Below are 26858 nucleotides of genomic sequence, written 5' to 3'. Positions count from 1 at the left end.
ACGTTCGAAAACTACTACTACGGGTTTTAACGTTTAGCGATCAACGTATTCCTGTAAAATTTATAAAATCATGCTACGTTTTTCAAGTAATACATTTATTGTACAGTACACTGATTAAAAACTAAAATATTTTCAACAAAATACGGAAATATTACATTAGATCATTTCGAAATCTCTTATTAATCAGAAAAAAAAAACACAAAAATTCGGAGCCACCCCTATCAAGCACCATGGTCCGAATCACAGTACAGAGTTTAGGATAGCTATTGCCTATTGGCTTCGATAAAGTACTCTAGCTTGTAGGATAATATTCTTCAAAAAAATTAAAAAGTAATAATAATTTAAAAAAGTAACAGGTTAATATCGAACCCTCATTCTTACTTATATGAACATTAACTGTAGCTTTACGGACTTATCCACTACCCACATTACGGACTACTGTGGATTGGATGCGGAGGACATCTTTATTTAATCGCTTAGTAGTCAAAGTGACAACTTCATAAAAATAATTGTCAATAAAATAAATGTCAAATGCCATAAGTCATTGCGAAAATTGGTCGTTTGTGTATTCATTCTTTGAAAATAATTGATATGTAGGTTGTGGCCGTAATAATATACTATTAAATTTTCAGCGAATCAAAGACTAATGATATCAGTAATTTAGTTAAAATGGTGAGCTTATTTCTTGTTATAAAATGTGCTTGTCGTTTTTATAGTTGGCGCGCTCGATTATTCATAGGCAGGCAACGTGGGTAGATCTTGTGTTATTGTTTTAATCTTTATTTTAGTCTAGCCCGCCGCCCCAGCAACCTCAGGCACGGCGTTCCGCTGGAGACAGTAAGAAGAACACCCCACCGGCGTCAAATATAGTCACTAGAAATGGTGCCCGCAAGGCGAAAATTCAAACACGAGCTATGTCGTCGGGAGCTAAAGTAAGTCCATTAAAATAAATTGCCCGCGGACGTATGTTATTATAGTCATAATTATTTAATTGTTGTTTAGAGCAACCGTGTTTGTAATGACTGCTTGAGTTTAGTTCTACAGAGAGGAAATTCGTAGTTGTGTCTTTGAAGTATTTTAATACTATTACTATTGTGGTAAATGTTATCTCAATAGTGTGACAACATTAATTTCTCTCCGTTTAATAACAATTACAATCGGGCAACATTTTCGTTTTAGAGATAACAGTCTTCATAATTTGTTTCTTTATTTATCAATTCACTTCAATTCAGTGTTGCTCTCAGTCCATCAATAAAGACATGTAAGTGGTCTTATCTGTTAACCTTAATGCAATTAAATTTAAGCTAATTGATTAGTTTTTTTTTAATTTATACTTACAATGCACTAAACACTTAAATGTATTGTAAAGTAAATATTAATAGTATGTTTGTTAATTAACTAAACATACTTTTTTTATAATAGTCTAAGTAAAGATAGTGATAATAACACCGGGCTTGGTGCTGTTATGTTTATTATTTACAATAATAGACTTTTAAGCACCTTTTTATCTGTGTCAATCCATTTGTGGCTCTTCTGAATGCAGGTATAAAGATTTATTGTGATCTTTCGGTAAATAAAAATAAAATGAAGATTCTGTTATCATATAATGCATTATATCTTGTAATTGCCTTCATAATCCTGAAAACATTAGTCAAACAATTGAATTCTTGTCACTTCTATGAACTGTATGGCCTTGTGTTAGGATCTAAATTAAAATGGTCATCGGAAGGTACATTAGACAAGTTATTTATCACTGCACCAGTAAATATAGAACATTTGTTTAGTTTTACAACTTCACTAGGCAGATGATGGGTGTAAGTAAAGGGAGGTTGATATGGCACCCGGCGCTCGATCGTGAGCCATCAAATATAGGTTCCGGAACCTTTATTGAGTAAGTCGTACGGCTGACGCCAATGTGTCAAGATTGTCAAAATCATCTACTAAATATTGCCTGCATTTTAGTTTTGTCAACTATGAACGTCACGCGATTTCTTGTTGTTAATCTGTTCCATCAGGCAGGGGACAACATTAGTACAGTTTGTTAGAAGAACTGTTGTACCACGGTCTACTATTTAACATGTTTAGTAGATGGCCCATTATGGAAAGGCTTACAAAGTATACTACAAAAAATCATGTTTCATTAATTTAAATACCATGAAACCTGAGATTTAAGTGATCAAGGGTAACGTAATCATGGCAACGAGTGAGAAGAAAAAGTTGATTCACCCTTTTACGTCTAGCCTGTAGAGGTTCAACTGAGGTTGTCACAAGACTCATGGTCCACTGACCATCATATGATTATTTTGGCACAAAAGATGAGCTATTAGCTCTTCATACACTATAACCTGACAAAATATAGAAAATGGCTTGACTAATTCTGGATAAAATATTAATTATAAAACAAATGTATAAAATATTTTCATTCATTCATTTATTGATGAGTCAGTGCATTTTATGGCCCTTTCTAAAATGTAAGACTGTTAACTTGACATATTGCTATCATCACTTTATTATTAATCACAGAACTAGGATGACAAAGAACAACTGTCAGGCTTTAAAAGTGCGACCAAAAATGAAATGCAAGTGTGTGCGTAAATTGTCTATGTGAGATCAAAACTAGTGATGTCAAGTTACAACATATTAATAATTTATCGGTGTTTGACTGCTTTATCGACTACTCTTTCAATGTTTCTTTTTTATTAAAATAAAATGTCTCAACTATTACTATTATTAGATCCTATTAGCGCCTATATTCAATTTTCTTTTACAGCGGATGCAAAGTAAATAACAAAACTAATAACCGTGTGTACAGTCAGCATCAAAGTGGTCAAATTATGTATATCCTTAGTATATTCTACAGTACCTACATATGGTGCTACTTAAGCAAGCGTTGATAATAGCCGTAACATACTACCGCACCGCACCGTTACAGCTTTAAAGCAGGTTTCTCGTGGTATGCGTGTGTGTGGTGCAACGTCGTTAACACAAACACATGCTAACAGTAGGCGCAAAGAGTTGACTTACCACAGAAAATATTAATTTCGCCACAATAAATAATAGTACTACCGTACAGAAAGGAAACTTCCTACAAAACCGAAGTTGGACAGCGGTTCAGGGTCGAATCATGATGTCCCTTTTTAATATATGGCACTATCCCTTTCGGCTATTTAGGGTTGGCAAAACTCAGATCATTATCTTATCTGTGACCACTGTGTGCACGACCGTGCACGCAAAGGGACGTCAAGTTGTGCCAACCCTAAATTAATTGCTCGGAGCAATGCTGAGCCAAACAGAGCCGAGTTTGCCCGAAGCTAGGAGTTTCGCACCCCTGATTTCGCGCCTTTTTCTACTGACAAGTTGATTTGGGTGTGTATACGCTGTGTGCAAGTATACGCTGTCTTGTGTTTCCTTGTGTTGGCGGCAAAGTCGTAGAAAAGTGGCTAAAATTGCTGTTGTTGAAGTTACTAAATTAATTTATGAGACTAACTAATAGGTTACTAAACCACTGATACGCTAATATGTTAATTTTATAATGTTACCTTAATTACAATATGTAGATTAGAATTAATATAATAGAAAAACTGTACTATTGTGTGCCCTTACAGGGTGACATGAACTGGCTATATAAAATGTAACACCTCATTATTTACATGACAATGCAATATTGAATAAATGACTAAACAGTAAACAAACAATAAAACCATATAAGTTAAAATTATGAAAATCAGGTCTTACTTGAAAGAAAGAAAGAAAAGAAAGAAAAAGCATTTATTAGCACAACATATTTCATAAAACTAAAAACTAAAACTAAATTACATAAAACTAAAACTAAATTATTGAAATTATTAAACTTCAATTATTTTTTTGTGATTGTTTTCTTGGGCCAATATTTTTTTATTGATAATTGATAAAAATGTTTACATGACATAGTAATAACCAATGCGTCACGAAACTTAGATTAACAACAATAATAATACTCATAACAGCAACAATCATAACAATAATAGCAGACAAATTATGTTGGAAGAGTTGAGCACATAGCATCCAAAATAAAATTGCCTTATAATTATGGTAAGTACATTATAGCGTGGGATATTATCATAATAATGATGTCTCACTCTCTATACTTATGCTTCTAGCCTTCGGCGTCAGTGGCCTCAGTGAAGCGAAGAGCACAGCAGAAGAAGAAACACTGTGTCGATACCGTGCTCCGGGACCATTATCAAATTGTAAGTATATTATTTTAATTTATTTTTTTCATTAGGCTGCGAACTGGACGCAAGCGCCACGTGTTCATAGTTCATACCATTGGTTGAGCACAATGTATTAACCTCCTAAGGCCTCTGTTGTTTCGTTGAATAAAAATCAACTCTATTCCCTGCACTATAGGTTCAAATTTCAGTTGCAAATTTTGGGCTTTTTCATTTGTATTGCTGCATGGGCCTTAGGAGGTTGAGGAAAGGGGATGGCCGCTTCTCCATACAAACGTAGTCCTCATTTTCCTCTTTGGATACTGACATAATGGAAAATATTTTTGCATAATTTGATGTATATTAACCATAGCTATGCCCCAACGTTTGACTTTTTTTTGATTTTTTGATTATTGTAAAAATTAGGAGCAAAAAACAGATTTCATACAAACTTTTAAATGCTCCTAACTTTTATAATAATCAAAAAATCGAAAACAATTCACACGTAGGGGCATAGCTGTGGTTGATATACAACCAATTTAGTCAAAATATTTTCTATAATGTTAATATCCAGAGAGGAAAATGAGGTATACGTTTGCATGTATGAAGATGGAGCTCACCGGGTCAGTAACAGCCTATTCACTCTTGCTTTAAAGAGACCGAGGTCATATTGATCAGGGAATACAGATGGCGGGAGCGTATTTCCATTCCTTAGCCGTCCGTACCAAAAAGGAGGAGGTAAAACGTTTCGTGCGAACAAATGGAACGTGGACCACGAGCGGGTGCATTCACTCCCCGCGCCTGGATGTCCAATGATGGAGAGGGGAAGGTTGGATCAGGTCGTGCAGTTCTTGTGCGCACTCCCCGGAATGTATCCGATGGAACACCGATAGGCAAGCGACTCGACGACGATGCTCAAGGCTCTGTATCCTTGACTTGACAGATGAGTCATCGCCAAAGAGTATGAGCCCGGCGCTCTATTGAGTCCATGATTTTTTGATTACGATCATCAGTCATCACAATTCAATTTGTATTCAGCTAGTAAAATTAAGTTGAAGGGTTGCGTGCGTGTGCCTCCTTAATTTTATGTGCTCTTTAATACGATTTATAGTATGAAAGAGCATAGATTTCAAAACAGAGAAATGGCAACATTCCATTAACAGTTGATTTTAATAATTGGATGTTGTTAAATACTTCTTCCAGTTGTCGCTTTAATCCCATTTGATATTTCTCTAGCCCCTTTTTAATCAATCATCAAATCAACAGGCAATGGATTCCAAGACCAAAGTGAAGGGACCAACTGGGTTTGTGACAGAGCCCCGAATGGCGGAGCACCGCTGCCTCTGGGATGACAACTATCCGGAGTGCCCAGAGAGATTGACTAGCGTTATTAATAGGTATGTTTTATGGGGCAGGGGAATGGGATGGTAGAGGTATGGTAGCGCTTTTCCAGATTCCATACGAGAGAAAGAGAGACAAGGTGGATGGTCCTTAAGTATACTCTGAATTTTATTCTTACAGAATTAATGTAAACAATGGTGTGACCGGTGAAAAAATTTTTTTGCAGCATTGGAGATATTTAAACTTTACACACCTAACACACCTATATTCATAGGAATTTTACTTCTATTCCATTGCAGTAATATTGAATTCGCTGATAGAAAACTTAATTTTGACAATCATTTGGTAAAAAGCAAAAGTAAAAAAAAAATTAAAAAAAAATTGACATTGTTAACCTTTTGGACGCCAATGACGGATATATCGGCACCGCAGGTCCAACGCCAAAGACGGATTAATCAGTCACAGACCACAGAGCAACATAGACCTACGTGCATGTGCATAAAGTTCAATTTCAGTGTTGATATTTCGGTGACGTGGCGTCCGAGTGACAGCTTTTGTGTTTGACACGGCGTCGTAAAGGTTAAAAGTTTCCGACTACCATCCACTTCTTATATACCTTACCCCCTTACCTTCTTACTACCTTAGAAATCAAAATACCCTAATCACAGGTGCCAAGAACTGGGCCTGATAGAGCAGTGCAAGCAGTTCGATCCCCGTGCGGCGACGAAAGAAGAACTGAATACCATGCACTCACAGTCAGTCTTCGAGTTACTTGAGACCACTCACCAAAACCAGGACTTGCAGTATTTGGAGGAAGTTTCTTCGAGATACGACGCCATTTATATACACCCGGTAAGAATGTCTCTTCATACCATATATTATTTTTTTATTAAGACTTAAGCTTATTGTCAAGTACAGTTCGATGCCGATATACAGAGTGGCTTAAAAATAAGTGCATTCCTATTGCCAGGGAGGTTTTGGGATTATTCTGAGCATGTTTTACTATAGAACCAACCCCGTAATCGCGAAAAAAATTTGGCTGTTTCATACATTTTGGCTGGTCTGTTTTGTATGGGATAAATTTTTTTTTCGCGATTTCGTGGTTGGTCCCATAGTGGGAGTCTCGTTTGGGATGCCGTCGAGAGCGGTCGCGTTCCGCCTTTAGGAGCATTTATCTCCTAAAAGCTGTAAAAGGCCCGAGCCAAACAATAGACCCCGCGATTACCGCCATTCTGAATGTTATTTGTGTATGACATGTGCACCATATTTAAGCTAATAAAGCAGGGACAGATCGTAATGATTCATGCGAATTCACCTATTCCCATTAGTGCCCGGCGGGGAGAAATGGGAATACACCTTTTTGGTTGGTTCGAAAAAAGAACACTCATTTCAAAATCCCACAGTCATTATATAACATGTTATTGCGTGTGCGACCTCAACTCTGGTGCCGATAGCTTATACATTTAACTGCCATTGCAAAGGACTCAAAATCCTGTAAAAAGTATTTCAATTACCAGTTTTTGTGTATTTTTCTTTCCAGAGCACCCACGAGCTCGCGCTTCTATCTGCCGGCTCAACCATCGACATGGTGGACCGCATAGTGTCCGGGGAAATACAAAATGGCGCCGCATTCGTCCGGCCGCCCGGACACCACGCCATGCGCGCTGAACCATGCGGATACTGCTTCTATAATAATGTCGCGATAGCAGCTAAACATGCGATCGACAAACGAGGCCTAAATAGGTAAGTATCGGCGATGATCGTTGATAGTATCATCATCTATCATCGGCAAGATCATCGTGCAAGCATCCACATGATCGCCTGTACAACGCAAACGCAACCACCCGCTTATTCCCTTTGATGCGTGCCCAAAAAACCGACAACTCACAGGTCTCAGACGATGATAGACTATGACTGGCGGGGACTACCGAGTATGCCCTCTACACTATCGTGCCCGCCAGTCATCGTCTACAAAGATAGATATAACTCCGTAATAGATGGATACAGTCTAAGGAAAAAACGTGCCTCGAAAATCAAGAAAATTTGATTCTCGTTCAGAGGGCGCTACTAGTTTTGGCCTACAGTCGTATAGATGGCGTTGACGGTTTCGTTTGTTATTTAACAATTTTAACGCATATCAGTGAAAGAACATGGGTCAAAATCATAAAAATAATTAATGCGAATAAAAAAAAACATTTATCTATATTATATATATATCGTATTTTTATAAATCTTCATTTTTAGTTTTAAAGTGTGTCGACAGATGGCAGTGAATTTACTGGGGTTACAAAATTTACTATGACAGTACCGCTCTAGTATAAGTTACTCTATGTCGTCTATAATCGCCGATAGTGTAGAGGGTCATAAAAGTGTGAGTTCTAGTTTATCATGTTATACACTGTTAGATCATTGACATGGTAGATCGAACAGTGCTATGCACTTTTTCAGCTGGGTACACATTAGGTACTGTTAGCGCTGTGGCAACACCGCTAGCTTCACCAACCAATGATGTGTGGAAACGCAGCCCTGTAGCCCCAAGATGCCAACATAGACGGCGGGATCGGCGTCCAACCAGAAAGCGCGATGCTAGCGCCAGAGTTTCACACATACGACGCATCTTCGGGCATCGCTGCGAGCGCATCGCATCGCTCTCTTGCAATCTAACCACCGCGATAAACGCGCGTGTCCTAGACATAGAACCTATACATATAGTTATTGTACATTGTAATAAAACCCATTAAAATGGTAATCTCAAGTTGATACCTTGTCTTATTTAAACAGCGCAAATAGGCGCTAACAGGTACTATTTTTAGCGCGACTTAAGGAGAATCTTCCACAACTCAATGTAAAAAAATACACGTTTTGTTTTAGGATATTAATCGTCGATTGGGATGTGCATCACGGGCAAGCCACGCAGCAGATGTTCTACGACGAACCAAGGTGAGTAATACTATGATAACATATTATTATAATTGTTTGAGTTTCAACTGAAACGGTTGGCTTTGACTTTGGTCTGTTCCATGAACTTTTCCCATCGTGTGTAATTTATTAATATGTGACATAAAATTTTGTTTCCTTTAAACATCCCGTTTTGATCTCAAACTCAATACGTTACAGAACATACCGCTGTGCAAAACAACATTTTGACAACAAGTCGGTGTCAAATTGTAGAGTAAGGGCGTGTAGAAGAGTTAGAAGCTTGGCTCTACATTCTGATAACTTTTTGACAGTGCGCGCCGTATGGTCTCGTCTTGTCAACATTTTACATGAAAATGTTTTTGGTGTTTGCGTGCTCTGTTGTCCTAGAAAATAATTAATAATAATAATAATAAGCTGTTGGGGAGTAACGACCCCACGGACCCGAGTGCTCCCGAGAGTCGGTCAGGGTCTCCGTCTCCGGCGTGTCTTCGTCGGTCGGAGTGGACCCCAAGGGGACCCGCAGGACTCTCAGCTCTGGCTTGCCTTCATTGGCTGTCCAGAGAGGAGTCGCTAGAGCTATATGCTCCAGGGGTGGAAGTGAAAGATGCATAAGACGCGAGTTGGCACAGTGGCTGGTAACAGCCACTGGGTAGAAAGCGGCGCACACCTCTCGACACCCCTGAGTCGCTCACACCGGTGTTGCTCCTGGTCGTCTTCACGACGGCAGTTTCAGGGGCCCATCTAGTCAGCGGCAAGTCACCACCTGCCTCGATAACGTGTTTTAACATTGTTATGGCAGGTGTCCGGAGTTCTTTACAATAGCCCAGTCTCATTGTCCACCCAAACTTCAATCCATAGACCGGTATACTGTTCACTTTTTCTGCAATAGTCCCAATGCCTGCTGCGACCGGTTCAAGGGTGTCTATTGTTGCGCCTGTGAACGGGTTCCAGCAGGCGTTCTACATGACATTAAAGCTCTCCAAGGGGCCTCTACGTGTTGGATCTATATCCCCACGCAAGCCTATCAAAAGACCGGGATTTATAGGCCCGTGATATCGAAGGAGATACAAATAATAATAATAATAAAAGACGTTTATTCAAGAAGTTGTAACATAGGTACATAATAAAAGTACACGATAATGCTTACAAACTAATTGAAAGGGAAGGTGGCTCAGCTGATGTCTGTGCCAAAAAGGCTTCGGGGCACAGCAGCCCCAAAGGTTTTCAGCAACGGACGCTGTTATTCTGCCACCGCCGTAATTGTATCTAGCTAAGGACAGTATAAGGACAGTATAATTCAGGTATCCATATACACGTTAATCATTTCTCAGGGTGGTATACTTCTCAATCCACCGCTACGAGCACGGCGCCTTCTGGCCCAACCTCCGCCAGTCCGACTTCCACTACACGGGCTGCGGCCGAGGGACCGGGCACACGTTCAACGTGCCCCTCAACAAGACCGGCATGGCCGATGCCGATTATATCGCTATATGGACGCAGCTGCTCTTACCCATGGCTCTTGAGGTATTTTACTATATAGCGTCTATAGGCTGCGGTGTCTGCTTATCTTAAGTAGGCTGGTTCGTTATGATAGTAAAATAAATTAAAAACAATTAGATCAACTATGATTCACACCGCGGTCTGGAATAAGTTATGATTTGTCGCTCTCTCCAAAAAGGAAGCTGAGTATGTGGATGTGACGTTTTCAACTAAAAGGAACCACATTGTCGCTTGTCGATAAGGTTGATTTCGAATTGAAGCTATATGGAAATAGCGCCTTATTGACAACCGACAATAAGTACCTTTTTGGTTGAAAATGGCAGATATGACGGTATAGCATCATACTCTCTCTCAGTAGTGGGTATCATTACTTTGGTATTAAACCAGCTCAAGTTTTAGCTAAATATATTTTTTAAGGGCTGTTCATTAATCAATTTAAACCATTCATTAATTTGTGCTTTTTTTCCAACTTAGTGGCTTGGCGGAACAGGCTTTAGGTTACTTTTCGCTCGGAACACGGACGGATGTTTGCGACGACATGAGCGAAAATCGATTTCCAGAAGACTTCTAGACCAAAAACCGCCGTACTAACTGATCTATTGAGACTTGATTTTCATAAAATAAAATAATTGACATCTGCACTTTTGTTCAATATCACAGTTTTAACAGTTAACTAACCGTTCGTAAGACATATTGCAAATAAGGTCGAACGATGATAATTAAAGTATGTTCCGTGTACAAAATTAATTTTCTGTTTTTTTCTTTAGTACCAACCCGAGCTGATCATTATATCCGCCGGCTACGACGCTGCGGTCGGCTGCCCCGAGGTATCTCTTTCACTCTTATAATATCTCATATGTCTATCTCTTTCAGTTCTCGCCACAACTGATAGTCGTGTCGGCGGGGTACGACGCCGCGTTGGGCGATGAAAAGGTTGGATTTGTGGGCAAATGGAATTGGATTTTATTGCTGTCCCCTTCATCGGGCATTGACTTATGTCATCCATTCATTAGTTTCATTACGCTATTGAAACAAGTTTTAACTGCCTTCATTATTTTGAATAATCATTAATTCGTTAAGATCTTTTATGATGTTCCCGTGGTGGTGGCCCTTATGGTGATCGGCGCTTACGTCGCGCGCGTGCGGCGCGATTATTATTGGAGTGTTTAAATGTGACGTTTTCAATAAAAGGTACCACATTGACGCTTACCATAAGGATGAAATTTGCTAGTATCTTTATACAAATAACCTGTCAGAGCGTCCTTATGGTAAACGACAAAGCACCTTTTGCTTGAAGACGACACAATTAATAGCGCAAGCGCCAGCCGCCATAAGGTATGTTTACCCGTGGAAAGTCAGATTTGATGTTGCTTAACATAAAAATCTTTAGATAAACACAAAGGTGTCACAAAATTCGTATTGAATATTTTTAACCATCTCCATCTGCCTGTTTATCCGTCTGTTTATCACAGCTTCGGCTTGAATGGATTTTCCCCTGGACAACTAACCGTAACCAAAGCAACGAAATGACATTAAAAAGTTAATACCTACACCTATAATAAAAATCTGTATTTTTCGTGTTAAAAACAAAAAAGTTTATTCTCATTTACAAATTTATAGAGTCGAATAGCTCGACATGTTTCGGTCCAATTTACGAGGACCGTCTTCACAGAGACACGACATCGACACGTCTTCACTGGTCGAGGGCGCGGTGTGTGTGTGTATGTAAATTGGACCGAAACATGTCGAGCTATTCGACTTAATAATACGTGAGTGACCCGGTTTAAAATAATCTAATATGTTTGAGTCTCACGGGAGTTTTATAGTTAAAATTTATAGAGGGTAAATCATTTAATGCTCAATACTTAATATTTTATTGCAAATTCACAAAGTAATTGTGAAGTTTTGTGAAAAGAGGAGAATTTGTGATTAATTATTTTAACATTTTTAAAATGTAAAAATTAAAATGTCTAAAATACACTTCGTGTATATGCGCAAGTATGTCCGTGTGCTGTTTATATGTATCCCTTCGTCTGTGGGAGACCCGAATCGGGCATCAGTTTTTGTGACAATTTTAAATTCAAAATTTGAACTTCAAGGTCACTATTTAAATAGCACATCTTTGACAAGCCACAGATGAAATGATAAAAAACCTTATGTGTACTTACATTGCTACAATTCGAAAGATAGACTTCAGTTTTTGCATCTTATGGCGTCCTTTTTCCAACAGGGCGAAATGGAAGTGACTCCAGCATGCTACGCGCACCTCCTCAACATGTTGATGTCTGTCTGTCCGTCCGTGTGTGTGGTGTTAGAGGGCGGGTACTGTCTCCCCTCGCTGGCAGAGGGAGCGGCGCTCACCCTCCGGACATTGTTGGGACATTCTCCACCAGCGCTGGAGAAGACTGGGGAACCGAGTGATGAGTAAGTAGAAGCTGTTCAGACAATGCAATAGATAGTCTGGTCTCAACATGTTGTCTGTCCGTCCGTGTGCGTGGTGTTAGAGGGGGGTACTGTCTCCCCTCGCTGGCAGAGGGAGCGGCGCTCACCCTCCGGACATTGTTGGGACATTCTCCACCAGCGCTGGAGAAGACTGGGGAACCGAGTGATGAGTAAGTAGAAGCTGTTCAGACAATGCAATAGAGACAGTCTAGTCTCAACATATTGTCTGTCCGTCCGTGTGTGTGCGTGGTGTTAGAGGGGGAGGGAGGGGGGGGGGGTACTGTATCCCCTCGCTGGCAGAGGGAGCGGCGCTCACCCTCCGGACATTGTTGGGACATTCTCCACCAGCGCTGGAGAAGACTGGGGAACCGAGTGATGAGTAAGTAGAAGCTGTTCAGACAATGCAATAGATAGTCTGGTCTCAACATGTTGTCTGTCCGTCCGTGTGCGTGGTGTTAGAGGGGGTTACTGTCTCCCCTCGCTGGCAGAGGGAGCGGCGCTCACCCTCCGGACATTATTGGGACATTCTCCACCAGCGCTGGAAAATACTGGGGAACCGAGTGATGAGTAAGTAGAAGCTGTTCAGACAATGCAATAGAGACAGTCTAGTCTCAACATATTGTCTGTCCGTCCGTGTGTGTGCGTGGTGTTAGAGGGGGAGGGAGGGGGGGGGGGTACTGTATCCCCTCGCTGGCAGAGGGAGCGGCGCTCACCCTCCGGACATTGTTGGGACATTCTCCACCAGCGCTGGAGAAGACTGGGGAACCGAGTGATGAGTAAGTAGAAGCTGTTCAGACAATGCAATAGATAGTCTGGTCTCAACATGTTGTCTGTCCGTCCGTGTGCGTGGTGTTAGAGGGGGTTACTGTCTCCCCTCGCTGGCAGAGGGAGCGGCGCTCACCCTCCGGACATTATTGGGACATTCTCCACCAGCGCTGGAAAATACTGGGGAACCGAGTGATGAGTAAGTAGAAGCTGTTCAGACAATGCAATAGAGATAGTCTAGTATATTACCTAAAATCTTTAGTATATTACCTAAAATCTTATTTCAGAATACGCGACACCATCTTAAATTGCATATACGCACACAAGCAACACTGGCGTTGCTACAACTACCAACACACGTACAGCACCGACGGCGTACCCAATGTGTGCGACAGAGCGAAACAGAAGCATACCGTTTCCGTCAGGTGGGAGGGAGACGAAACGAGACTGGAGAGGTTCCTTACTAGGGACTGTTATCCGGTGCAGGATAATGAGACAAAGAGGAAGATTATGGAGCGGCTGAACCATCTAAGACTAGGTAAGGTTTTAGTTAGAGTGAAACAGAAATATACCCTTTTTATTAGGTGAGAGGGTGACAAGATGATAAACTGCGTATACACACACAAGCAACACTGGCGTTGTTACAACTACCAACACACGTACAACACCGACGGCGTACCCAACATGTGCGACAGAGCGAAACAAAAGCATATAGTCTCTGTCAGGTGGGAAGGAGACGAAACTAGGCCGGAGAAGTTCCTTACTAAGGACTGCTATCTGGTGCAAGATAATGAGACGAAGAGGGATTATGGAGCGGCTGAAGCATTTGAGACTAGGTAAGGATTAAATTAGAGTGAAACAGAAGTATACAGTCTCCATTAGGTGGGAGGGAGACGAAACGAGGCCGGAAAGTTTCAAAAATTTTCGTAAACGTTTTTATTAGGGTTCCGTACGAAGACTCCGCTGTCTGTCTGTTTGTCCGTCTGTCACCAGGGTGTATCTCATGAACCGTGATAGCTAGACAGTTGTAATTTTCACAGATGATGTATTTATGTTGCCGCTATAACAACAAATACTAAAAACAGAATAAAATAAATATTTAAGGGGGGCTCCCATACAACAAACCTTCATGCGCAAGTCCGACTCGCACTTGACCGGTTTTTTTTTGTCTCAGAAAGATACAAATAAAACAGGAGGCACTAATAAAAAAGTTTAAGAGTGTTGGAAAATTATGTTAAAGGTTTTTTTTTGTTTTCATTGCAGTTACCGACCTAACGATACCTCAACATGCAGTTAACTACATTTTCGATCAAGCAATGTTAAAACACAAAAATATATGCGAACCGTAAGTACAATCAATATATTATTTAATTACTTCATCGAACATTTGAGAACCTAATCGAATGTCGACTGTATCCCATATAATATAAGTGTTCACTAGACTTATATTGACCGGGATATAGACCGTGATTACCTTTTGTATTATTTGTGAGCTCCCGATATTTCGACGCAGTTACATGCATCATGTTCACGGGTGACTGAAAGGTAATCACGGTCTATATCCCCCGGTCAATATAAGTCTAGTGAAACTAACCGTGAATCATTCAAAACTCTAATATAAGTGTTATTTTTCAGTGGCCACGTGGAATGTCCGGAGCGGATACAAAGGATACATGAAAGGCATAGAGACTTCGGTCTGTTAGAGCGAGTGCACCAACTTAATGCTAGAACGGCTACAGATGAAGAAATATTAGCTGTGCATACTGTCAAACATCTAAACAGGTAATTTAGACTTTATTTTGTTTTCCTTAAGCGCCTTTTTACTCTGCAGCTATACGCAAGGCATAGAGACTTCGGGAGTCTTAGTAATAGGGTCCCGTTTTTACCCTTTGGGTACGGAACCCTAAAAATTAAGCAAATGTTTAAAATGTTAAAATTCTTCTATAACAGGTTAAAAGAGTTGGCGTCAACGAAGCTGCGGGATTTGAACAATCAGAAAGAGCAGTTCGACTCCGTGTACTTCCACCCCGACTCGTTAGAGAGCGCTGCTGTCGCCACTGGTTGTGTTTTACAGGTGTCTATTTATTCTCTTTTCACTTATATAGGGACCGTGTGTGTTGCAGGGTCTACCACCGTGTGACTTGAATTGAAAATGTTAACTTGGCATTGTCACTTCAAGCCAAAAAGCAGGTGCCCCCTTTAGTTCATGCGCGTTTCTTTGTCCGTTTTACACGGTCTGCCATCTTGTGGCCTAAATCGAAAACTTAAACTTGGCATTCATCATTTGCGCTAATAATTTGCGCGGATATAATTTTTATTGAATTGTTATTTTTAACAGAAAAAGTAATTAATGAGTTTGACCAAACATAAAGTTACACAATTTTAGAAGCAATATTCATGTTCTTAGCTTTTGTGCAAAAATAGTTAAATCTACATGTATATTTTTTTAATGGTGCGTTTTCGACCTATGTTTGTATTTTTTTTTTCTATTGAGCGAAAGTTGTTTAATCAGGTTTCGAATCGTCGACTTACTAAAGAAAGGCCTTAAGCCCTTAAGCAATTTAACGGTATTATGATCCAAAAAAGCACTACAATTTTTTCAAAAACTGCTGGCTGAACCTCAAATCGAATTACGAAGTTCACCTAGATATTACAAAAGTTATACAATAACAGAAGATTGTTAACCAAGGGCTGAAATGATGCCTTTCACTCGAGTTAAACACTCTACTTTTTATTTAGAATACGAGGAAAGTAAAATGAATGTGTTTCTTTAAAAACATGACTAAGTATACATTTTTATAGTATTTCTTGAGGGTACTTTCAATTAACAATTCAGGCAAAAGTATCGTTATTTATGGAATGGAGAGTCAAATATCAGAATGGAAATTGTATAACAAATCCATTTAAACTCAAATTTCAATGGCTAATAAGAAAAAAAATAAAAATAAATCGTACTTCGAACGTAAAATGCTCTAGTGCAGACACGTATCATTTTCTGCACACCTTTTAGAACAACAACCACCTCTTTCAGAGCATGAGAAATGAAAATGATTTGCTTTGCCTTTATTTACATATACGAGTACATTCAAAATTGTACCTTAAATCCACAGATGGTAGACACAGTTCTCTCTAGTGGCGGCGCCGGCGTGTGCGTGGTGCGGCCGCCCGGCCACCACGCCGACGACGACCTCCCCAGCGGGTTCTGTCTGCTGAACAACGTCGCCGCCGCCGCCACCCACGCCGTCCACAATCATGGACTCAAACGAGTCATGATACTAGACTGGGATGTCCATCATGGCAATGGGACGCAGAGGATCACTTATGGAGATAACAAGGTACGTGGGACCACAGGTACCTACAAATAGCAAAAAAACACTTTTTCAAACAAAACAGTACAGTACAATAGAATCGAACATCCAAGGTGCACAGAATTGCATTCCAGCGATGACCGAGCGTTCTTAGAGTAACATTTGGAGTAAGGTAAGTTTCGATTGGTAGACAGTTAGGCATCTCCAGCGGGTTCTGTCTGCTGAACAACGTCGCCGCCGCCGCCAGCCACGCCGTCCACAATCATGGACTCAAACGAGTCATGATACTAGACTGGGATGTGCATCATGGCAATGGGACGCAGAGGATCACTTGTGGAGATAACAAGGTACAAATAGCTAAAAAACACTTTTTCAAACAAAACAGTACAGTACAATAGAATCGAACATCCAAGGTGCACAGAATTGCATTCCAGCGATGACCGAGCGTTCTTAGAGTAACATTTGGAGTAAGGTAAGTTTCGATTGGTAGACAGTTAGGCATCTCCAGCGGGTTCTGTCTGCTGAACAACGTCGCCGCCGCCGCCAGCCACGCCGTCCACAATCATGGACTCAAACGAGTCATGATACTAGACTGGGATGTGCATCATGGCAATGGGACGCAGAGGATCACTTGTGGAGATAACAAGGTACAAATAGCTAAAAAACACTTTTTCAAACAAAACAGTACAGTACAATAGAATCGAACATCCAAGGTGCACAGAATTGCATTCCAGCGATGACCGAGCGTTCTTAGAGTAACATTTGGAGTAAGGTAAGTTTCGATTGGTAGACAGTTAGGCATCACCAGCGGGTTCTGTCTGCTGAACAACGTCGCCGCCGCCGCCACCCACGCCGTCCACAATCATGGACTCAAACGAGTCATGATTCTAGACTGGGATGTGCATCATGGCAATGGGACGCAGAGGATCACTTATGGAGATAACAAGGTACGTGGGACCACAGGTACCTACAAATAGCAAAAAAACACTTTTTCAAACAAAACAGTACAGTACAATAGAATCGAACATCCAAGGTGCACAGAATTGCATTCCAGCGATGACCGAGCGTTCTTAGAGTAACATTTGGAGTAAGGTAAGTTTCGATTGGTAGACAGTTAGGCATCACCAGCGGGTTCTGTCTGCTGAACAACGTCGCCGCCGCCGCCACCCACGCCGTCCACAATCATGGACTCCAACGAGTCATGATTCTAGACTGGGATGTGCATCATGGCAATGGGACGCAGAGGATCACTTATGGAGATAACAAGGTACAAATAGCTAAAAAACACTTTTTCAAACAAAACAGTACAGTACAATAGAATCGAACATCCAAGGTGCACAGAATTGCATTCCAGCGATGACCGGGCGTTCTTAGAGTAACATTTGGAGTAAGGTAAGTTTCGATTGGTAGACAGTTAGGCATCTCCAGCGGGTTCTGTCTGCTGAACAACGTCGCCGCCGCCGCCAGCCACGCCGTCCACAATCATGGACTCAAACGAGTCATGATACTAGACTGGGATGTGCATCATGGCAATGGGACGCAGAGGATCACTTATGGAGATAACAAGGTACAAATAGCTAAAAAACACTTTTTCAAACAAAACAGTACAGTACAATAGAATCGAACATCCAAGGTGCACAGAATTGCATTCCAGCGATGACCGAGCGTTCTTAGAGTAACTTTTGGAGTAAGGTAAGTTTCGCTTGGTAGACAGTTAGGCATCACCAGCGGGTTCTGTCTGCTGAACAACGTCGCCGCCGCCGCCAGCCACGCCGTCCACAATCATGGACTCAAACGAGTCATGATACTAGACTGGGATGTGCATCATGGCAATGGGACGCACAGGATCACTTATGGAGATAACAAGGTACAAATAGCTAAAAAACACTTTTTCAAACAAAACAGTACAGTACAATAGAATCGAACATCCAAGGTGCACAGAATTGCATTCCAGCGATGACCGAGCGTTCTTAGAGTAACATTTGGAGTAAGGTAAGTTTCGATTGGTAGACAGTTAGGCATCACCAGCGGGTTCTGTCTGCTGAACAACGTCGCCGCCGCCGCCAGCCACGCCGTCCACAATCATGGACTCAAACGAGTCATGATTCTAGACTGGGATGTGCATCATGGCAATGGGACGCAGAGGATCACTTATGGAGATAACAAGGTACAAATAGCTAAAAAACACTTTTTCAAACAAAACAGTACAGTACAATAGAATCGAACATCCAAGGTGCACAGAATTGCATTCCAGCGATGACCGAGCGTTCTTAGAGTAACATTTGGAGTAAGGTAAGTTTCGATTGGTAGACAGTTAGGCATCACCAGCGGGTTCTGTCTGCTGAACAACGTCGCCGCCGCCGCCAGCCACGCCGTCCACAATCATGGACTCAAACGAGTCATGATACTAGACTGGGATGTGCATCATGGCAATGGGACGCAGAGGATCACTTATGGAGATAACAAGGTACAAATAGCTAAAAAACACTTTTTCAAACAAAACAGTACAGTACAATAGAATCGAACATCCAAGGTGCACAGAATTGCATTCCAGCGATGACCGAGCGTTCTTAGAGTAACATTTGGAGTAAGGTAAGTTTCGATTGGTAGACAGTTAGGCATCACCAGCGGGTTCTGTCTGCTGAACAACGTCGCCGCCGCCGCCACCCACGCCGTCCACAATCATGGACTCCAACGAGTCATGATTCTAGACTGGGATGTGCATCATGGCAATGGGACGCAGAGGATCACTTATGGAGATAACAAGGTACAAATAGCTAAAAAACACTTTTTCAAACAAAACAGTACAGTACAATAGAATCGAACATCCAAGGTGCACAGAATTGCATTCCAGCGATGACCGGGCGTTCTTAGAGTAACATTTGGAGTAAGGTAAGTTTCGATTGGTAGACAGTTAGGCATCTCCAGCGGGTTCTGTCTGCTGAACAACGTCGCCGCCGCCGCCAGCCACGCCGTCCACAATCATGGACTCAAACGAGTCATGATACTAGACTGGGATGTGCATCATGGCAATGGGACGCAGAGGATCACTTATGGAGATAACAAGGTACAAATAGCTAAAAAACACTTTTTCAAACAAAACAGTACAGTACAATAGAATCGAACATCCAAGGTGCACAGAATTGCATTCCAGCGATGACCGAGCGTTCTTAGAGTAACTTTTGGAGTAAGGTAAGTTTCGCTTGGTAGACAGTTAGGCATGACCAGCGGGTTCTGTCTGCTGAACAACGTCGCCGCCGCCGCCAGCCACGCCGTCCACAATCATGGACTCAAACGAGTCATGATACTAGACTGGGATGTGCATCATGGCAATGGGACGCAGAGGATCACTTATGGAGATAACAAGGTACAAATAGCTAAAAAACACTTTTTCAAACAAAACAGTACAGTACAATAGAATCGAACATCCAAGGTGCACAGAATTGCATTCCAGCGATGACCGAGCGTTCTTAGAGTAACTTTTGGAGTAAGGTAAGTTTCGCTTGGTAGACAGTTAGGCATCTCCAGCGGGTTCTGTCTGCTGAACAACGTCGCCGCCGCCGCCAGCCACGCCGTCCACAATCATAGACTCAAACGAGTCATGATACTAGACTGGGATGTCCATCATGGCAATGGGACGCAGAGGATCACTTATGGAGATAACAAGGTACGTGGGACCACAGGTACAGTTGAAGGCAAAAATATCGATCCAGACAAATGGCCGAAAATATGTGAACACGACTTTATTGTCTAAGGTGTAAGAGCTTACACATATTTTTGAAACTTTAGGAATGTATATATATTTATGCCCTTGACTGTACAAATAGCAAAAAAACACTTTTTCAATTCAAACAAAAGAGCACCTAATAGAATCGGGTTAATCGAGCATCTAAGGTGCACAGAATTGCATTCCACCGAACACCTTAAGAGTAAATTTTGGAGTAAGGTATTAGTGTCGCTTGTTAAACATCTGTTTGTTAAACGGGACGCAGAGGATAATTCATATAGTGACAATAAGCTACTTCCGCCTTGGGATTAAGGTATATTTTCCCCTGACTCGAAAGGCGCTCCAAATTGCCATGGGCCTCAATTGGTATAAATATAGTTATACCCCACATTTAACATACTCATCGAAAAAATTCTTATAAACCTAAACACAATGAGGTTGCGTTGTTTCATCACAGAGTTTTTATGAACACCTCCGGTCTCCATCATGAGATCAGCTCGATGGTACCGTAACATTGCTTGTAACCTAACTTAAGAAGCCTGTAGACCACACGGGCCATATTTTAGCTGCAATATGTGACCGGCATATATTGCAGTGAAAATATGGCCCGTTTAGAAGCACCTTTACACAAATACATGAAGTTTCTGTTCAGTCGAATAATGCAAAAAGGTCTTATTTAGCTTGCAAGATTTGATTACAAACATACAGACAGAAAAGGACAAACTAAATAAAAAGCTGACTAAGCTGTTTTGACGAAACCTGAGGCGGTTGAGCTTATTGTAATGTGACGAAGCCTGCGCTGTGGATCTCATGGTGTGCCTGTTTTGGGTGATAAAATTTTCTTTTTTAATAAAAAGATTGTGATAATAAACTATTTTGTTTACAGATCCTATACATGTCCATCCACCGGTACGACCACGGTTCGTTCTTTCCACACTCGAAGGACGCGGACCACACCGCGGTAGGCGAGGGACGAGGGGAGGGCTTCAACGTGAATATTCCTTGGAACAAGGTAAACTGGTATACTGACGAACTTTTTAAAAATGTGTAATGTTTCCATGTGCACTTTCAGAGATTTTTATTCAAAATTCTCTTTTCGATATTAATCTGGCGCTTTCTGAAATGTTTCTCAACTTTTTATAAATTTTCGCATTGAGACGCCACGCACACAACAACAATAGTAGAAGGGCATAAAGCGATCTATTTTTATCCGAGGCAATTCTCTCGCTGCGCTCGAACCAATATAGTCCAGGATGAAAATGGACATTTATGCCTGAGTTATACACTCTGCTTTTCACTTAGTGTGAGTAAAGTATACAAAAATATCCAATATTTTAGGTTATTTTACCATATTTATTCAAGACTAAAGTAAATTGTAGTCGGTAGTGTCGGGGGCGGGCCGGCAGTTTTTATGGCAGATGCAGGACTTTATTGCTAAGTCAATAAGGGTCGCAATAGATGATTTTACTTTTTGCTCTAGAACATAATAAGCAACTTTATGTCGTCTACGCACGAACTCGTACTTTACGAGCATGAGAAGTGAAAAATATCTTTTACAGTACATATTGTGCTACTTTTCTGCACTAGTGCGTAAATTAGCACATTTCGTAACTATGTCAAAAATTTAAACTGCCATATGTACTGTAAAACGTTGTACGATACACGTGCGAATAGGTAATTCGCAACTCGTGTCGATTTAAAACACTCCCTTCGGTCGTGTTTCAATTTATCGCCACTCGTTTCGAGTTTCCTCTTTTTCGCACTTGTATCGTAAATAACTATATTATCACCACCATGTGTAACTTCTCAATATGAGAATCAAAAAATTTTCAAACCAATTGTATTATATTCCTTTCTCGTTTATTATGAATTTATGAGTATGCCATAATTAAACTTACCACATTAATTCTATGGGTTACAGCGCGGCATGGGCGACGCAGAGTATATGGCGGCGTTCACGCAAATCGTCCTTCCGATAGCGTACGAGTACAACCCCTCGCTCGTGCTCGTGTCGGCCGGCTTCGACGCCTGCGTCGGCGACCCGCTCGGAGGTAACTAATACTTATTTAAATCATACAGATTTAAAAGCAAATAGTCTATAGATAAAAAGAAAAAGGAATGATGGTGGATAAAAAATGAGTAGACGAGTTCAGGCAGGGTGGCTCAGCTTTGTGAAGACAAGAGTATATTCGGCCGTTTAGTATCATCAATGAGAGCAAGTATAATAGTAGATAATGTTTCCAGGTTGCGCCGTGTCCCCCGAGTGCTACGGGCGCATGACGCAGCTGCTGCGCGCGCTGGCGGGCGGGCGCGTCGTGCTCGGCCTCGAGGGCGGCTACAACATCACCAGCATCTCCCACGCCTGCACGCAGTGCACCAAGGCGCTGCTCGGCGACCCCCTCTCCCACCACTACGACAACACGCCCGTCAACCCGTCCGCCGTCGACACTATCAACGACGTCATCGCCACACACAAGAAATATTGGAAGAGCTTGAAGTTCCAGCTAGCTTTACCCGCTGAAAACGTTCTGGAGGACCCTCTCCCTAGCCGCGGTTTGACTATAACTGAGGAAGACAGATCTGAAATGAGTTTTGATTCTAGCAAAACTCAGGATGACACTATTGAAGCGCTCGCTTCTCTAACTATAAAGATGGATACTTCTATAAAATCTCCAGATGTCTCGGTGAAGTGTTCAGATGGCATCCACTGTGGCACCGACGATGAGGACCAGGAGCATTCGAAGAATACTTCATCCGAGACTAGTATTCCGGAACCTCAAGCGGGCTCATCTAATAGTGAACCGCCCAAGGAAACGTTAGTGGACTATTTAGCGGCGAACATGCAAGCTATAGTGGACGGTGAGATGTTCGCAGTGATACCTCTCCCGTGGTGCCCTCATATAGACGGTTTGAGTGAGTTGCCGTCCGATGTGAAGTTTGAACAGGGACTAAAGTGCAGTCAGTGTGACGAGAGGAGCGAGGTGTGGGTGTGCCTGCATTGTTACATAGTGAGTATACTTATGATTATAATGCATGCTTACCTCAGTGGAGATTGCGATTGGCTTTGAGAATGCAGCTAGCAAAATGATTCATCACTATTCACTCTAGCGTATTTGCTCTCGTATTCGTTATAAATTACCCTCATTACTTAATATTGTCTTCGGTTACCGCGATAGTTACTCATGAAATAAAACTATGAAAACGGATTATATCGCGTATATTGAATTTATAATACATCCCGACGTTTCGAACCCTAAAGCGTTCGTGGTCAACGGGTGACTGAGGAAAGATTACAAAGTGCATAAATACCCACATACTAAAATAATGAACAATCATAGACTACAAACTTTAAGGCTGGTTGTACATGCAAAATCGGTTCATAAGGCTAGTTATACACTACAATTATTTTCAAGTAAAGAGATATATATATACGCGATAATAAAATAAAAAAAAACTAACTACGCCGGCTCCAACCCTACACCACAGACCCGAGAAGATTTAATTCCCTCCTAAATTGTAGGAGGGTATCCCAAAATGGGACCGGCAACAAAAACCCTCATTACTATAGAAAAACAATATTTAGATTCGTATTAGCAAATACGGCAAAATAAATAGATGACTCTTGTGGATATATATTACATTTGACGCAGGTCAGTCACGATTTTATGCTCTGGATGCCAGCCCTTTAAGCTAAATCTCATAGAAAAGGGGCAAGCTATGATGCCATCTATGCAAACCTTCGACAGTTTTGCCAACCCCATTGTTCGATATGTTTTGCTCTATAATGAGAGGCATTATCACGATCCATAGTATCCATACACGTTGGCTGACCTACGCAGAGACGCAGACTCGTGCTAAATAAAAGAAATACTTAAGACCAAAGATAGATATAACTCCGTAATAGATGTTTACAGTCTAAGGAAAAAACGTGCCTCGAAAATCAAGAAAATTTGATTCTCGTTCAGAGGGCGCCACTAGTTTTGGCCCACTGTCGTATATATAGATGGCGTTGACTGTTTCGTTTGTTATTTAACAATTTTAACGCATATCAGTGAAGAACATGGGTTAAAATCATAAAAATAATTAATACATTTAAAAAAAATCATTTATCTATATTTAAATACATTTTATCGTATTTTTATAAATCTTAATTTTTAGTTTTAAAGTGTGTCGACAGATGGAAGTGAATTTACTGGGGTTACAAAATTTACTATGACAGTACCGCTCTAGTATAAGTTACTCTATGTTAAGACTTAAAACACGCGAATGACCTGTTTTTATAATATGTAATTCAAATACATTTGTGTGAGTTCTGTTTATGGTAAATGAAGTGCTTGATAACTTTTTTCTAAATTCCCAAGTAACAACGCATGGCATGCCTATTGCCTAACTTTGTATGATTCACGGTTCATTTTAAATATCTATCTTAACTATTACGGCGGTTTTTTTACGTCGATGATTTTTTAAAGTTTTATTTGATTTTGTATTAATTTATTTTCTACTTTTAATCAATTATTTTGTATTGTCTGACTTTGTTTAGAGAATCTGTTTTGTTTAGTAGTTACACATACATCATGCAGATTAATACTAAATTGTATGAAATAACGTGGTCTCTGTAAATTAATAAATCATAAACACTTTAATTAAAATTTTAAGATTCACTACGTCTTGTCAATTGTAGTCGTTTTAGATGTCCTGTATAGGTGTAGATAGCACAGAAATGTGACGTTTGGAAGATGACGATTTACCAGTACCATCATCCACTCTCTTGACTCACAATTCGCACATCTTATTCCAATGGGCCCACCAATGGACTAGTCAAAATATTGATAAATGAACTAATTTGTCCTCAGCGAGCATGCGGCCGCAGCGTCAACGCTCACATGGAGTCGCATTACGCATCTTCCTCGCACCCGCTAGTGCTGTCCCTCTCCGACCTCTCAGTGTGGTGCTACGAGTGCGACGCGTACGTCGACAATCCTCGTCTCTTTCCCGCCAAGGACAACGCGCACTTCCACAAATTCAACGAACACATGCCTTATTGTTACAGAAGTGATACGTTACATATGGAGTGAACGACATATCTGAGAGATTAGATATTATTGGGGTCCCTTTGTTTGACATAATTATTGAAAATCATAATGTAATGGTTGTCAGATTATCATTAGTCATAATTCTGAAACCGTTAATTTTTCAGGATTTTCGTAAGGTTATCCTATTTATAGGTTAGGTTAGTTTTATGGCAATCTTGAAAAGTTACGCGTTTCTGAGAAACCCTAAATTATGACTAACGAAAATTCGGACAAACAATACACTATGACTTAAAACTTTATGGGAAACAATAGAGACCCGATATTATTAGCTCTGTTTTTATATAACCTTAACAAATTATACACTTAAATCTTCCTCAAGAATCACTCTATTGATAGGTGAAAACCGCACGAAAATCCTTTCAGTAGTTTTCGAGTTTATCGCGAACATACATACACACAGACAGACGAGGCGGGGGATTTTGTTTTATAAGGACCAAGATACACTTGTAAGTTTTACTTACGTAAGTAGGGACACAGCTATATTACATGAATATCGTTATCTCATTCTAACAAATAGCTTTTTCCCCACTTACGTAAGTGAAACCAGGGACCGGCCCGCTATCCCTTATCGGGGTTTTATAAGGGTATTGCATAAGGCTTAACTCACCATACCCTTTGCCAGACGAAACCCTTTGTTTTGGTTTTAAAAACCCTTATATAAAGCTACCACATTTGAGTAATCGGTAGCCCAAATACCCTTACAAAACCCTTATCATACGCTCACCAACACCTTGCATATTGCTTATAAGGGTTAGCCTTATAAAGGGCTTCCCTTTTAGCATATAAGCGTGCTAATGTAAGTCGTCTACCTTGTTCATAAAGCACACATTACTTCGAATCTGAGCGATCGTCGGCGGCGACGGCGGCGTTCTTTGACTAGGCACGTATTTTCTTTCCTTTTCATACACTACCGTAGATATATACTAATCCTGTCTCTTTCACGCAAAGGGAAACCTTTATAAAAAGCGCTTAAAGATAAGGGTAACCCTTATTAAGGGCTAGCCTTATATTTGGTTAGCTTTTCAATAAGGGTTAGTCAAAGGTAAGGGTATGAATGGGCTTGCAGTTTAAAAGGGAAAGTCTTTCAATGTGTTAGCCGTGTTTAAGTGTCGCCCATTGAAAGGGTTTTATCGCGGAAAGGGTTGTCCGGTCCCTGAGTGAAACTTACAAGTGTATCTCAGGCCTAAGGCCAGGAATACACTTGTAAGTTTTACTTACGTAAGTAGGGACAAAGCTATTTGCTAGAATGAGATAACGATATTCATATCTCATTCTGTAGTATAGCTGTGTCCCTACTTACGTAAGTAAAACTTACAAGTGTAATCCTGGCCTTAGGTGTAGTGATATACTAGAATGAGAGTTAGAAAAATCTACTATTAATTTGTCTGGTTTTGTGTCAAAAACAGTTTTATTGGGTTGGGTAGTAAATAGACTAATCTAACTTTAGATATTATAATATTTAGATAGTATTTGGGATAAGAATTATATCCCAAATATGAATATGAAAATACTGTTTAAGAGCAGTAACACAAAATATTATGCTCAAAATCCCAAGGAAAAACCGTACCGTGTA

The 26858-nt window shown here is 40.7% G+C and overlaps 1 protein-coding gene across 1 annotated transcript; it reads left to right on the top strand.

Annotated features, from left to right (window-relative positions):
- The first annotated feature begins 534 nt into the window (after positions 1–534).
- On the top strand, positions 535–26024 carry LOC134755694 (histone deacetylase 6). The gene is made up of 20 exons (XM_063692241.1): positions 535–672; positions 789–932; positions 4140–4229; positions 5457–5587; positions 6200–6383; positions 7072–7274; positions 8403–8471; positions 9782–9974; positions 10718–10777; positions 10824–10883; positions 12181–12374; positions 13445–13695; positions 14421–14502; positions 14793–14939; positions 15108–15231; positions 16268–16492; positions 21079–21204; positions 22114–22243; positions 22437–23200; positions 25046–26024. The coding sequence occupies exons 1-20, from the start codon at positions 670–672 to the stop codon at positions 25265–25267; spliced, it is 3402 nt and encodes a 1133-aa protein (XP_063548311.1). The 5' UTR covers positions 535–669; the 3' UTR covers positions 25268–26024.
- Positions 26025–26858: the final 834 nt, after the last annotated feature.

The sequence above is a fragment of the Cydia strobilella genome, chromosome 3, assembly GCF_947568885.1.
Source record: "Cydia strobilella chromosome 3, ilCydStro3.1, whole genome shotgun sequence".
NCBI classification, from domain to species: Eukaryota; Metazoa; Arthropoda; class Insecta; order Lepidoptera; family Tortricidae; genus Cydia; species Cydia strobilella.
This window is presented reverse-complemented; position numbering and strand designations above follow the sequence as displayed.